This window comes from Littorina saxatilis, linkage group LG1 (genome assembly GCF_037325665.1).
Source record: "Littorina saxatilis isolate snail1 linkage group LG1, US_GU_Lsax_2.0, whole genome shotgun sequence".
Lineage (NCBI taxonomy): Eukaryota > Metazoa > Mollusca > Gastropoda > Littorinimorpha > Littorinidae > Littorina > Littorina saxatilis.
The window spans coordinates 24,109,507-24,122,562 of record NC_090245.1 but is presented as its reverse complement, the minus strand read 5'-3'; the positions used below and the strand labels follow the sequence as shown (position 1 = coordinate 24,122,562).

General features: G+C 45.3%; 1 protein-coding gene across 1 annotated transcript in view; it reads right to left on the bottom strand.

The window, feature by feature from the left end:
* Positions 1 to 1,032: 1,032 nt before the first annotated feature.
* The window catches only part of LOC138969809 (formin-J-like), a 30,612-nt gene continuing 18,588 nt past the window's right edge, over positions 1,033 to 13,056 (bottom strand). Inside the window, exons 9-15 of the mRNA XM_070342580.1 lie at positions 12,657 to 12,705; positions 12,171 to 12,300; positions 11,598 to 11,726; positions 11,280 to 11,348; positions 10,275 to 10,445; positions 8,795 to 8,923; positions 1,033 to 8,276 (exon numbers count right to left, since the gene is read on the bottom strand). Coding sequence (XP_070198681.1) covers positions 5,118 to 8,276; positions 8,795 to 8,923; positions 10,275 to 10,445; positions 11,280 to 11,348; positions 11,598 to 11,726; positions 12,171 to 12,300; positions 12,657 to 12,705 — 3,836 coding nt within the window. The 3' untranslated portion in view covers positions 1,033 to 5,117. The remainder of the gene's footprint in view (positions 8,277 to 8,794; positions 8,924 to 10,274; positions 10,446 to 11,279; positions 11,349 to 11,597; positions 11,727 to 12,170; positions 12,301 to 12,656; positions 12,706 to 13,056) is intronic.

The window sequence follows — 13,056 nt, the reverse complement described above, 5'->3', positions numbered from 1 at the left end:
CTCTCTCAGACACATTGCACAATGTCAATGCTTATTACTCTCTCAGACACATTGCACAATGTCAATGCTTATTACTCTCTCAGACACATTGCACAATGTCAATGCTTATTACTCTCTCAGAGGCCAGGAGTAAGTCTGCGTAACTCGCATTGAACTGTTGTCTGGATTTACAGCGCTTTCTTCCCTTGGTTTTTACAACCCGTTCAAACCAAATCGGCAATCAGAACATAATGTTCAAACCAAATTAAACTACGTTGTAGCTCCTTTGCTTTGGCTAATAATTATATGAAGAAACTCTTAAATGTTCAAGACTCTTGCCCAATATAATGTATTACATGGAATCAATAATTATATGCAAAATTACAATCTGAAATGGCCCTGTTTTGCCCCATCTCTGTTGTCTTTTAATCCTCGCATAACATTTGTTTTCTTTCACAATAGTGTTGTTGTTGTTTATTAACATTATTATTAGTATCCCCCCAAACATACTGTGGATTCGCGGTACATGTGTGTGTGTGTGTGTGTGTGTGTGTGTGTGTGTGTGTGTGTGTGTGTGTGTGTGTGTTTGTATGTTTGTGTGCGTTTTTCCTAAATTGTTATTTTATTTTTTTATCAAATTCTTTTTTTAACCCTTTTAATGTGAAATACAGTTAGTTTGTGTGCGTGTGCCCTAGACATCATATAACCACTACTCTCCCCTTTATTTTCTTTCCGTGGCCAAAGTTCCTTCCCTTTAGTGTTTTTCTTCATCTTCTTTTCCAACCTTGTCCGTGTTCGTTCCGTCAGTGTTGCTTTTGCTTTTTGTTGCCCTTTTGTTTTGTCTGTTACCTGAAGAAGCTTTTATAAGCGAAAATTCGTCTTGTTGTGCTGTCCTTGTATCGGTGAGTACAGAACTCTTTTGTTTTTCAACATTATTATTAGTGTTTAAAATTTCTTCCATCTCCTGGTTCTTATTCTTTCACATCCACACACCCACACACACACACTCACACACAGAAGCAGAGTGATTGCTGCGAGTACAGCAAGAAAATAAATAGTATGACAGTCATAAAGCATTTCTTTATATGCATATGTCCTTTAATAGTTTGCGAACCTTTCAGCACAATTTGGTCATACAACACAAAACCACTGCTTTTACTTATTATCGCAGCCTTGCTCATATATACACGCTATCACGTTTTAATAGATCTTGTACGCGCATCTTAATAATATCTCACATAACACAAAAGCATTAGGGAATTGCTTAAAAACACACACACAAAATCATTAAAAAATAATTATACGAATACGAAAAAAAACAAAAACGAAAAAAGATGAGAAGCAAATCAAGTTCTCTTTTAAAAGTCAAGGAGATAAATAAATAAAATGTTATTAATAGAATAGTAAAATCCAGTTTAAAACGAATCAGTCCCACAGTACAGTTGAGGAACCTATCTCTTTAAAATCCCTAAAACTTGTCAGAGGTTTGACAACACCAGGATCCAAACAAAAATGTCTTCATTAAAACAAACATTAAATTGTAATTTACTTGCGTTTAATCTGTATGGCTTTGGAATTCAGTACACGTTAAAAGAGCGACATAACTGAAGATCAACATAACTGTTAAAATGTCAAAGTCCAAATACCTTTACTTTAACATCTCTATGAACTAATATTACACGCAAACAACTTTTTGTTTTAGAAATGGTAAGGTACAAGTGATCATGATACAAACGTGTGTATGTGTAGGTTTCTGAAATGCTCTTTACGTCTTTTCAATGGATCGCAGAGCAACCACAACGGTCAGTAAAAGCACATCAATTCATCATACGGAGTGAACATATATACTCTGTCAACTGGCTCGGGGGGAAAATACAGTAATGTAAACACAAAAACTGACCAGTATAATTGCATTGGTAATTGCACATACAGGAGTGACAGTCTCTTTTTGGGGAAAAAAGAGTTCGAGCCGACTGAACAATTACGCTCAGCTTGAAGCAAGTGAGGACAACTATAGGAGTATACGCCATCAGCTGTTAACTTTCTAGGCCGTTGAGCTGTAGATACTGCTTCGAACATTCAGCTAACTCTCCAAAGAGCATTCACACACATATCGTGGATAATCCCAAGAGTGTAAAAAAAGGCAAACATGAAAATAATATTGGGGTAAAAGGGAGCATGATTCAGCGTTATGCACTAGTCTGAGAACATCTGATGTTTGTTCTTGTTCTAAAGACAGAAATGATTAAACATGCACAAAAGTAAACAATGACGAGCACCGAAAAGAACAATAAACTTGCTGTTTGGACTCAATGGTACGTATGCACAGCAAATGCTAAAACAAAATAGCTCAGATACAGGCAGTAGATGAGATAAGGCCAATGTCATGAATTGGTGCACTTTTACAACACACTTGGTTTATAATGGCTGCCAGTTCCCGGTTCGCGAGAAACATGGACATCTTGCATGAAGTTACGGTTTTGTAAACGCAAGTCCATACCAGCATTCACGTTACAAGTAATATATTTTTTCTCTTCAAAATTACCTCTGAGTCATATTCCTGAATGTTGCTATTCGATCATGGATAAGAGCGCTTGAAAATAACATCTATCATTGTTTGACCCAATTATGCCTTCAATGACGAGTCTTGGGTATTCAAAGTATGTCAGAACCTGTCACATCATTTAAGAAAACTTGAGGATGTTGTAGTTGTTTGAAGGCAGTATCGTGATGTTTCTTTTATTTTGGGCCATAAAATTCAGCCAAAACGAATACAAAGAACGTGTGCATAAAAATATAAACTGCGAAAAATTCGCAGAAATCTCGCTGCAGCAGCAAAACTGAAGCTGGTTTTCACACATTGGCATGAAGATTCTGCCGGAGCACCTGTTCGGATTGAGCCTTTCTCGGTACCCTTGTTCAGATTTACCCTTCATTCATCAGCCGTACTTGCTGATACAAGGTCAATTTAAAGGTACACCCTTCTCGTGTAAGCGATCATGTTAACCACCACATATCTGTCTAGGTTTGTACACGGGCTAACAGCATCCTCCGAAGTTAACACAAGCAAACAAATCCATAGAATGGCTAAAATCTGTACAGAGTGGGAATTCTAGCTGAGTTACTTCACGCGTGGCAGATTAAAAAATATGTCGCTTACGAAATTAATTCCACTAAAATTCCCACTTCGCACAAGAAGCACCGCCAGACTGTTGATTTTGTACATGTGTGAAAGTTGCAAGATTCTTTTATCATGTGTAAAAGTCTAAACAAATCTGTAGTGGTCAATATGTTGCACCGCCAGACTGTTGATTTTGTACATGTGTGAAAGTTGCAAGATTCCTTTATCATGTGTAAAAGTCTAAACAAATCTGTAGTGGTCAATATGTTGCACCGCCAGACTGTTGATTTTGTACATGTGTGAAAGTTGCAAGATTCCTTTATCATGTGTAAAAGTCTAAACAAATCTGTAGTGGTCAACATGATCGCTTACACGAGAAGGACTGCATCTTTAAGAATGCGCTCACACAGAAACTTGGGCATACATGTCCATAATCACGACATTCAAACAGACGTACACACTTCTAACACCAAACCAGTCAAAAGCTACCCCCACAAGCACGCACGACTTTGGAAGTTTCACAGAAACAAGTTGGAGTAATGTCTATTATCACGTACACGAAAGAGGCATGTGACCTCGTTCAACAAACACTACGAAGGCAGTATTTCTGACGACCATCCTCTTTGCGGTCAATCTGGAATGTCTGAAACGATTGATTGTTTGATACTGTTATTTTTATACCATTATCACCATTATCACTCACGGTTGTAATTTATTCAACGTGTCTTCATTCGTTCTCGCAAAGAATCAGAAAATCAGTTACAAGCAAGCAACAGATATTTGAAGTTTTCATCTCTGCTCGCAATCTTTTTCCCGGAATGTTAACTTTTGCTTCACAGCCACAATGACCATTCAGTCTGCGATGGTAAAACTGACTAAATATCCAAGCGGTTCGTTTACCCTGCTTTTGACCAGAGGTGTTCGAGCATTATGGAAAAGTTCCGTAAGGACGTATCTTTGTATCACATGCGTGCCCGACGCTCAAAATATACTACTCAGCGTACATTTTTGAGAAAATAAAGTATAAATATCTGTCTGAAGTGAGCAGGACACAGTCTTAATATCACCGACTGTGAAATTGAAAATAGCAAACACGCGGCCCCAGAAAGCGAGGTAGAGACATGCGTCTTCTTTGGAAGTCAACAGATCACATATTGTCAATTTTAAAGTACATGAAATTCAGCAATCAAAGGTCGTCGACCAAGGATTACTCGCTTGCAACTGAAGTGAAGCAACACGCGACGAGAGCGTCATGGTACAAACGTGAGGATTACATTTTCGGTCACCACTAGCACTTGGTCTGGGCGCTCGGTTAAACGTACAGCAGTCCCTCTCATGAACGGACACCCTTGGGCCATTGCAAATCTGTCCGTACATGTCAAGTGGCCGCTCACGCCAGGGACCGTACATTGCAAGGACTGCTGTAATTATTCCCCTTTTATTGTCAAGTCACCGAGTGTCGGTCCATGACAGCCCTGATGACACATCCTCAGCTTCACCGAACTTCATTCAAGCTGGGCTCACACAGGTTCGACTGTTCTGCTCCTCAGATCTCCACGAAGGTTGATAGCCCTGGTGCAGTGTTCGCTCACTATTCCACCTCTACTGAGAGAATCATACACTGGGCTTACTCAAGACCTGCAGTTCCCTTTCAGATCTCCGTACACCCACACTGTTCTTCCTCTACAGCAGAGTCGCAAATTTGCCTCACTCATATTTTGTGTCATATTGCTTAGAACGTGAGATAGCCTTGTGTGTCGAGTACTTATTTAAACTGCTCTTGTGTAGCAAACAGCACTTCATCTTACACATGTCTCTTTCAGATCTCTATGAAGGTGAGAGCGCCTTGGTGTGTTAGACTTCTCATTGTAACTGCTCTCGTGTAGCAAACAGCTCATTCATTTTACACAGGTCTCTTTCAGATCTCCATGAAGGTGAGCGCGCCTTGGTGTGTTAGACTTCTCATTGTAACTGCTCTCGTGTAGCAAACAGCTCATTCATTTTACACAGGTCTCTTTCAGATCTCCATGAAGGTGAGCGCGCCTTGGTGCATCACAGTGGGCTTAACGACGGCCATGGCGCCTGGAATGTTGTGACGGGGTAGGGGCACGGGCCTCGTCTGTTGGCCCCCCTCCCCTCCACCAGCTCTCTCCCCGTTGAACTGCGACGCCTTCCTGAGCTGGTCACTGTAGCTGTCCACGGCGTCTGAATTGGGGTCAGTGGGATGGCTGCGGCCAGAGCTAGCAATGGACGAGCGAGGTGGGTAGGTGTTGGTGCTATTGGGCGTTTGGGGGCTGTAGGGTTGTTGCTGTTGGTGAGGGGAGGGATAGCCCTGAGAGCGGGGCGTCTGCGGGTTGTGACGTACGGGTTCTGCACGGTGGGGGCTCTGGCTGTGGTGGGGGTGGGTGCGGGGGTAAGAGTCGCGGTGCTCCCCCCTCTCCCTCCCCTGACTCTGCGACCTACTCCTCGCGCTGCCCCCTGACACAAACGGACCCACTCCGCTGCCCGTTCCCTGAGAGTCGTAGGATGACGTCATGGGTTGATGGTGACGTTGAGACTGAGGCGGCACGGTGGCGCTCCTACTCCCTCGATCCTCCCCTTCAAGGCTTCCTGCTGGGTGCTTTCTCCTGGTAACTGGAGTGGAGGTCATGGAAGGGGGCTTGTCTGCTCCATCCACCAAGGGACCCCCCATCGTGCCATCCTTCTTCTCCCAGCGATGGATAAGGTCCAACACTTTGGCCGGCTGACCAGGGTCTGCCGCTTTGTTCCTCCCCACCTCCCTAGTTCCCTGGCCGTTCCCCTTTTCCCCATCTCTTTTTGCGCTGAAGCTGGCTAGGTAGCTGTGGGATGGCCCGCTCGGGTCTGAAGTGTGGCTGGCTCTCGAACCGTCCGTCCCGAACAAACCTCCTCCCCCTCTGTCCAATATATTCTGAGCGCTGGCACTGCGGCGGGCCGGGGTCTGGAAGTCGTCATAGTCTGTTGAGTTGGGGTTCACGGGACCAAATCCGCCATCACGCATGGATACGCAGCTTGCGGTAGCTGTTGGTGTTGTCTGGGAGAAAGGGGATTGCTGTGGGTAGGCAGGGCCGTGCGATGGAGGCGTCTGGCTAAAATCTTGGTTGGGGTTAGGATAGGAGGAACTGAGAGGCGTCTGCAAAAAACCCTGGCTAGGCGGGTAAGCATTCTGGTTTGGAGTTCCTTGAGCTCCACCGTGGCTGGCGTGAGGGTAAGAGCCTTGACCCGGGGGCGTCTGCGACCCGTTAGCGGTGGGAACATTTCCGAAGGAACTGGCGCAGGGTGGAGTCTGTGACAGTGGGCTCTGTGGGTAGCTGTTGAGGTACATCTCACTCTTCTTCTGCAGTTCTTGCCTGTAGACCTCGGAGCTGTTGGAGGAATGGGCGAAGTGAGCGGGCTCGTGCACTGGTTCTGCCTGGCCGCGGATGGCGGGCTCCATACGAGGGTCCATCTTGGTCTGGTTCTCATAGTTGGGGATCAGCTTGGCCTTGTACACAGGCACAGGGTTGGCCTTCACACGCTTTGAGTCGACAGTGCAGGGCTGGGGAGGTAGGTGAGGGGTGGCGTCCCTGCTGCTGCTGTCCCCTGCAGGGTGACTGGCTGGGTACTGGGGAGACACGTGGTGCACGTCTCTACCGCTCTCTGCTGCAAGATGGTGGGGGTACTGTGTCTGCGGCGTGACCTGTGTTTGCTGTGGTGGCTGCTGACTTTGTCGTTGACCATCATCTTGGCGGCCGTACGCATCAGAGATGCTCATGTTGCTTCCCAGGTTGATAGCAATGGGCGCCCTGCTTCTCCCTCCGCGACGCTCCTTGTGGGCTGGCTCAGCAGTAGAAGAGGGTGGAGCTAAGTGCTGCACAGGCTCTCTGGAAGGACTAAAGTTCTCCTCCTGGCCTCCATACCGTGACTTGTCTCGTGAAGTGTCTCTGTGGCGGGACACATCGCCCCTTGACAAGGCTTCGTACTTTTGCGGGGAAAAGTCGCGGCTGGTCACGCTGCTTAGCGTAGAAGGAGCAGAGTCGTGCCCCGTGGGGAATCCTCGATCTTTAGAACCCTGAGCCTGGTAGTAGAAGTTCTGATAGTCTCTAGGTTCGTAGTCTCCAGGCAGGTCCTGGGAGCCATGTTTTTGTTCTGTGGAATCGTGGCCTTGCTGCTGCTGACCGGGCGAGAAGAGGATGAGGTGGGACGGAATAGGTTCATTCTCTGTATGCGTGCGGGGTGGTTTTGGCGGCACAACCGGCGTGTTGTTGGCTTTAGTGCTGTCTCCAGACTTCTTGGAGCTGCCAGTGCCAGCAAACTTCTGCACAACGCTGTTGCGTAGCTTGTTGAAAGGTGTGGTTGGGGATTTTGCTGAGTTGTGCCCTGCTGGGTACTGCGAAGACTGGCCATTCGGCGATGAGAGTTCATCGTTGGAACTCCGCTGCCTCTGGTCTCTCTTAAGCCAGGACTTGATGGAGAAGTTGCCAGCGTTCTTCTTTTGGGTGCTGTCCTGGGAAAGCCTCTTGCCGTTCCCGTCCACAAAGTCCAGAACAGGCTCCCCCTCCTGAGTCATGGCCATGGTGACACGACTGAGCGACTCATAGGGCTCCTCCATCTCTCCGTCACAGTGAAACGCGGGATGGTAGTTGCCAGCCTCACCATTGGTGTTGAGGGCGTAGGGTGTGCTGTTGGGCCCCGCGCTCCCTGTGCCGTTGACGGCATTGGTGGTTGGGAAGGAGGTGGAGGAGTAGGTGGAGGAGACCGTGGTGGGGCTGATGTGGCTGATGGCCTGAGGCTTGTGCACGTTTGGCGGCGTGGAGGTGATGGGCTTGGGAGATGACGACCTCAGCTGCTGCTGCTGTTGCTGCTGGCGGCTCCCACTTCCTCCTCCCTGCTCCCTCTGCCTGTGACGTTGCTGTTTTCTGTCCCGCTGGCCTGGGGTGGTGTTCACACACCCATCCTGGCGACTGGGGCCGTTCCCGTAGGCGTTCTCCCTGGTGGCCAGATGGGGACCTTGGGGGGTGACGTCCTGGTCGTACCTGCCGAGGGACTCGATCCAGTTGTTAATATGCAGCAGCTGCTGGGCCTTGGAGGCGCGCATCTCCTGGTCATTCTGCAGCGTGGCCACCGTGCGCATCATCTTGTTCTTCAGGTTGGTGAAGCCCGGCAGTGAGGAGCACGACTGCAACACAGTTTGGGAGAAAACATTAGGCATGGAAGGAGGAGGAAGGAACTAGTAAGACTGAAAGTGTGTTACTGCCCGTGGGATGCAATAACAACTATAAAGCATTGTATCACATCAATTAATTCCCCACCTCCCCAAATCCATTCACACTAACGATTTCATAGCTAGATTTTAGCAACAAACCAAGCACAGCAAACAGTGAACAAACAGTAACAGAAAAAAAGTTATCCACTTCAGGTCTGAAAGCCAAAGTTTTTTGGAATAAGTTTTTTTTTGTTCTTCGTCCAGTCTATAAAAAACCCCACTCTCCTTAGAAAAGATTTTCATCTTTTGTTGCGCGGTATGAAGTCATTTGGGTAAATTGAATTCAAATGAATAACACGAAGCCATAAAATATAAATGTCTGATACAAATACGTCAAAACCATACCTTCAGTTTCAGATAGCAGGCATCTAGCTGAGGTAACTACATGAAACAAAAAAGTAAGACGAAAACACAGCTTGTAAGCTACTCACCAGCTGACATTTTGTAGAAAAGTCTCGCTCAAACTTGTCCCTGGCCAGATTTCTGTGGGCGAGCTTCCAGTAGTATTTGCAATCATGGAGGAAGGTTGCCCATATTAGGAAAAACTCCTGAGGTGCACACTGCAAAAAAAGAATGAGGAATTACTCAAACGGACGCTCATGATATTTTTCTGATAAAATCACTGTGGCATATTCCCGAATTAACCCTGTGAAAGCGACATCACACATACTGAAAGAAGAGCAACCGTTTGGATGCCTTGAGTTGGACAGTGAATCTCACACGGGGCTGAATCGGGTTATTGCCCTCACTGTACATCAACAAGTGTAATAATAATAAAAATGTACCGGAATTATATGTAAAAAATGTTTGTGGAAAATCACAGTAGACAGCGGTGCAATACTTCAGTGAATCTCACACGGGGCTGAATCGGGTTATTGCCCTCACTGTACATCAACAAGTGTAATAATAATAAAAATGTACCGGAATTATATGTAAAAAATGTTTGTGGAAAATCACAGTAGACAGCGGTGCAATACTTCGGTGAATCTCACACGGGGCTGAATCGGGTTATTGCCCTCACTGTACATCAACAAGTGTAATAATAATAAAAATGTACCGGAATTATATGTAAACAAGAAGAGCAAACGCTCGATCGAGTCACTTTCGCAGTTCTGAAAATGAGGCATCAGATGGACAGGAAGAAATTGCTATTCACAACACAATGAGTCACGTTCACATAAAATTTGAGCCCGGTCACTTTTATAGTTTCCGAGAAAAGCCCAACGTTAAGTTGTGTGTTGCCGAACAGAAAAGGCTAGTTATCTCCCTTGTTTTTCTGATAACGTTCGTAAAAGGCTACAGATGTAAATACTTTGATGTAAAGAATAATCCTACAAAGTTTCAATCACATCCGATGAACTTTGTCAAAGATATAAAATGTCTAATTTTTCCTTTGACGCTGACCTGTGACCTTGAAAAAGGTCAAAGGTCAACGAAACCATCGTTAAAGTGTAGAGGTCATTGGAGGTCACGACTAAACAAAATATGAGCCCGATCGCTTTGATAGTTTCCGAGAAAAGTCCAACGTTAAGGTGGTGTCTACGGACGGCCGGCCGGACGGCCGGCCGGACAGACTAACACTGACCGATTACATAGTCACTTTTTCTCAAGTGACTCAAAAATGTTTGTGGAAAATCACAGTAGACAGCGGTGCAATACTTATCTGTCATTCCCAAATATACTTTCATGTTTGACCCAAATCGCCACACCTCTGGTTATTTATTCAATAATTAAATAGAATGCAAATAGAAAACATGTTTGAAGACACCACCATAAGCCACAGGCAAATACAAGTAAATGGAAATAAAACATTGTTTAAACAAAACAGAAAATCACAGCTGTCTACAACTTTGCATCTCCAGGTATTAGTTATCTCCTCACGCACAAAGTATGAATCCTCCTTGCCCTCACCTGTCTAGTGTAATGGAAATAGGCGGTGGTTTTCCAAAAGTGTCCCTTGGTGTCCTCCAGGAAGCGTTTCTCCTCCGCCAGTACCTCCACTGCTGACGTCAGAAAGTTCTCGCTGGTCACGCGCAGAGCGATCGTCAGGTTGCTGCTCTCTCGCTTGGACAGCACCTCAAGCTGTAGGGACGGGAGGTAAGCATCGTATGAGAATCCTGAGAGGACATGGGACTAGAGTGGTACCCCCCTTTAAGACCTAAAATAATCTGAGAAAATAAGGTCTCAATAAAGGAATGAGTTTGTTTGTTTGTTTGTTTGCTTAACGCCCAGCCGACCACGAAGAGCCATATCAGGGCGGTGCTGCTTTGACATATAACGTGCGCCACACACAAGACAGAAGTCGCAGCACAGGCTTCATGTCTCACCCAGTCACATTATTCTGACACCGGACCAACCAGTCCTAGCACTAACCCCATAATGCCAGACGCCAGGCGGAGCAGCCACTAGATTGCCAATTTTAAAGTCTTAGGTATGTCCCGGCCCGGGTTCGAACCCACGACCTCCCGATCACGGGGCGGACGCCTTCCACTAGGCCAACCGTGCCGGTAAAGGAATGAGTCTTACAGGGTTTATGAACAGACAATCTGAAAAAGCAAGGTCTTGAAAGGGGGAAATCTTAGATTAGAGGGTTCTTAAAAGGGGGGAAATTTTAGATTAGAGGGTTCTTAAAAGGGAGGAAATCTTAGATTAGAGGGTTCTTAAAAGGGAGGAAATCTTAGATTAGAGGGTTCTTAAAAGGGGGGTTCCACTGAAAGACAGACAGGTGAATCGACAATGATGTAGGCAGCCATGAAGGAAGGAAGGGGGAAAAAATGGTTCCATTTATCCAATGGGATAAAGGGCGGAGAGACCGAGGATCCAGACGGGTTGGGGATTGAAAATAAAAACAGAGCATTCATCAAAGAAGTCAAATGCTTGTTCAAAAATAATCACAGTAGAACTGAGCAACCTTACCCTGTCTCTAACTTGAGAAAGTTCTTCTCGAAGATCTCGTAGAGCCTTCTGGATTTCTTCAAATGACACCTGAAAACACAACAAAAACCATACCTCAATTACTCAACCAAACAATGAGAAGTGTACACTGCAATAGAATTTACACACATGACTCTTCTCGTAGAGTTTTAAATGCAAAGGACCAAAACCAGTACATGAAATCAGTTGTGCAGTGTGTTTTTACCCAAAAGGGCAGGCCGGAAAATGCTAAATTACAAAAAAAGTTTTAAAAAGTTTTTTTCAGGATCATGGGGACTTCGGCGTTAAAAAATAGCGCACCTGTGCAGCATGTCTCATGTTGGACGGTTCTGGAAGCTTGAAGCGCGTGGGACAGCCAAGGTCAAGGTCAGACTCGTACTGCAGGCAGTACGTGCGCATGATCAGCTCCAAAAGATTCCCCCTTCGCGACTGTTGTTCACGTCCCACCATGGAAAGAAAAAGGCAATGAACGATTTTAATTGTGTGAAATCGTGATGCCAGTCTCTTTAAAGACGAATGATAAAGTCTTAATGTTTTTACTCCTCTATGTATGTAGATAAGAAAACAAGGTCGCTGAAAAATACAACAACAAAACTGACAACATACCTTTATTCAGCAAATAGCTGGGCACATCGTGAAATAAGCGAATTTAACGTATACCCTAAATCGTCAACTCGTTGGTGTAACGATATACTTGCAGCTATGTAAAACTAAGCAGTATTGTTACCTTTCGTTAGCTGGATTCGTGTTTATTTTAATAATTTTCCTTTACAGCTCGAAGCTTCAGGATATCTTCCTTGCATCAGGAACTGTTCTATCAAACAACAAACAAGCACAATTATTATAGACTGAACGAAGTCATGATGAACTGACCCTGTCAGCGAAGTCCTTGAGCTTGTTAAGGACGTCAAGGCCGAAGCCGTCAGCCTGGCCGCGCTCTGTGCCGCCATTGAGGTAGTTGCCCACAGCGAGGACCGTCTGCAGCACGTTCTTCAGGGGTACACTGAAAATAACAAGTATCATCATCAAATATCCATGTGACTTTAGCTGCACAAAAGTGGTTGGATAGCTTTCGCACTCAAAACCAAAGATTAAGCGTAGGATTTTATGCTATCCCCCCCCCCCCCCCAATTAGTTATTAGTTCTGTACAATGTCCCTCTCGCTTTATGAGGGAAGCAAACTTCCACTGAAAGATGCTGAAAAGCCTTTTTCTCATACAATTCAAACATTAATAAAAAAAATTAAAAAATGTGCTGGTAGCTGGAAAAGCTCCCGCCTGTTTTCTGTATTGTTTGCAATGATACGGATTCACGCTAATATTATAACCTGGTACATCGGACCTTAAGACAAAAACTTACTTGTTCACCAGCTCATCACAGGCAGTATTTAATTCTCGCAGCTGTTGATCTGAAACAAAGCAAATAAATACAAAATGTCAAAAGAAAACTCCTTACCTGTAGAAAAAAGATGGCTGCTAAGCTTAAGAAAGTTGCATATTTATAACACGTTCGGAATTCATCTTCAGAAGTAAAAATAGGCTGGTTTTTTTCATGTAAGCGTTCGAAATCCGTCTTGTGCAGGGCCGGACCAAATGAGTTGTAAGGGCCCCGGGGGGGGGGGGTTCCTCCTTTTTTTGGGGGGGGGAAATCAGCGAAGTGGCGAAGCAGGCGCGCGAACTAGGGGGGTGCGGGGGCATGCTCCCCCAGAAAATTTTTGAAAAACGGTTAAAATCTGTGCAATCTGGTGCATTCTGGGCCT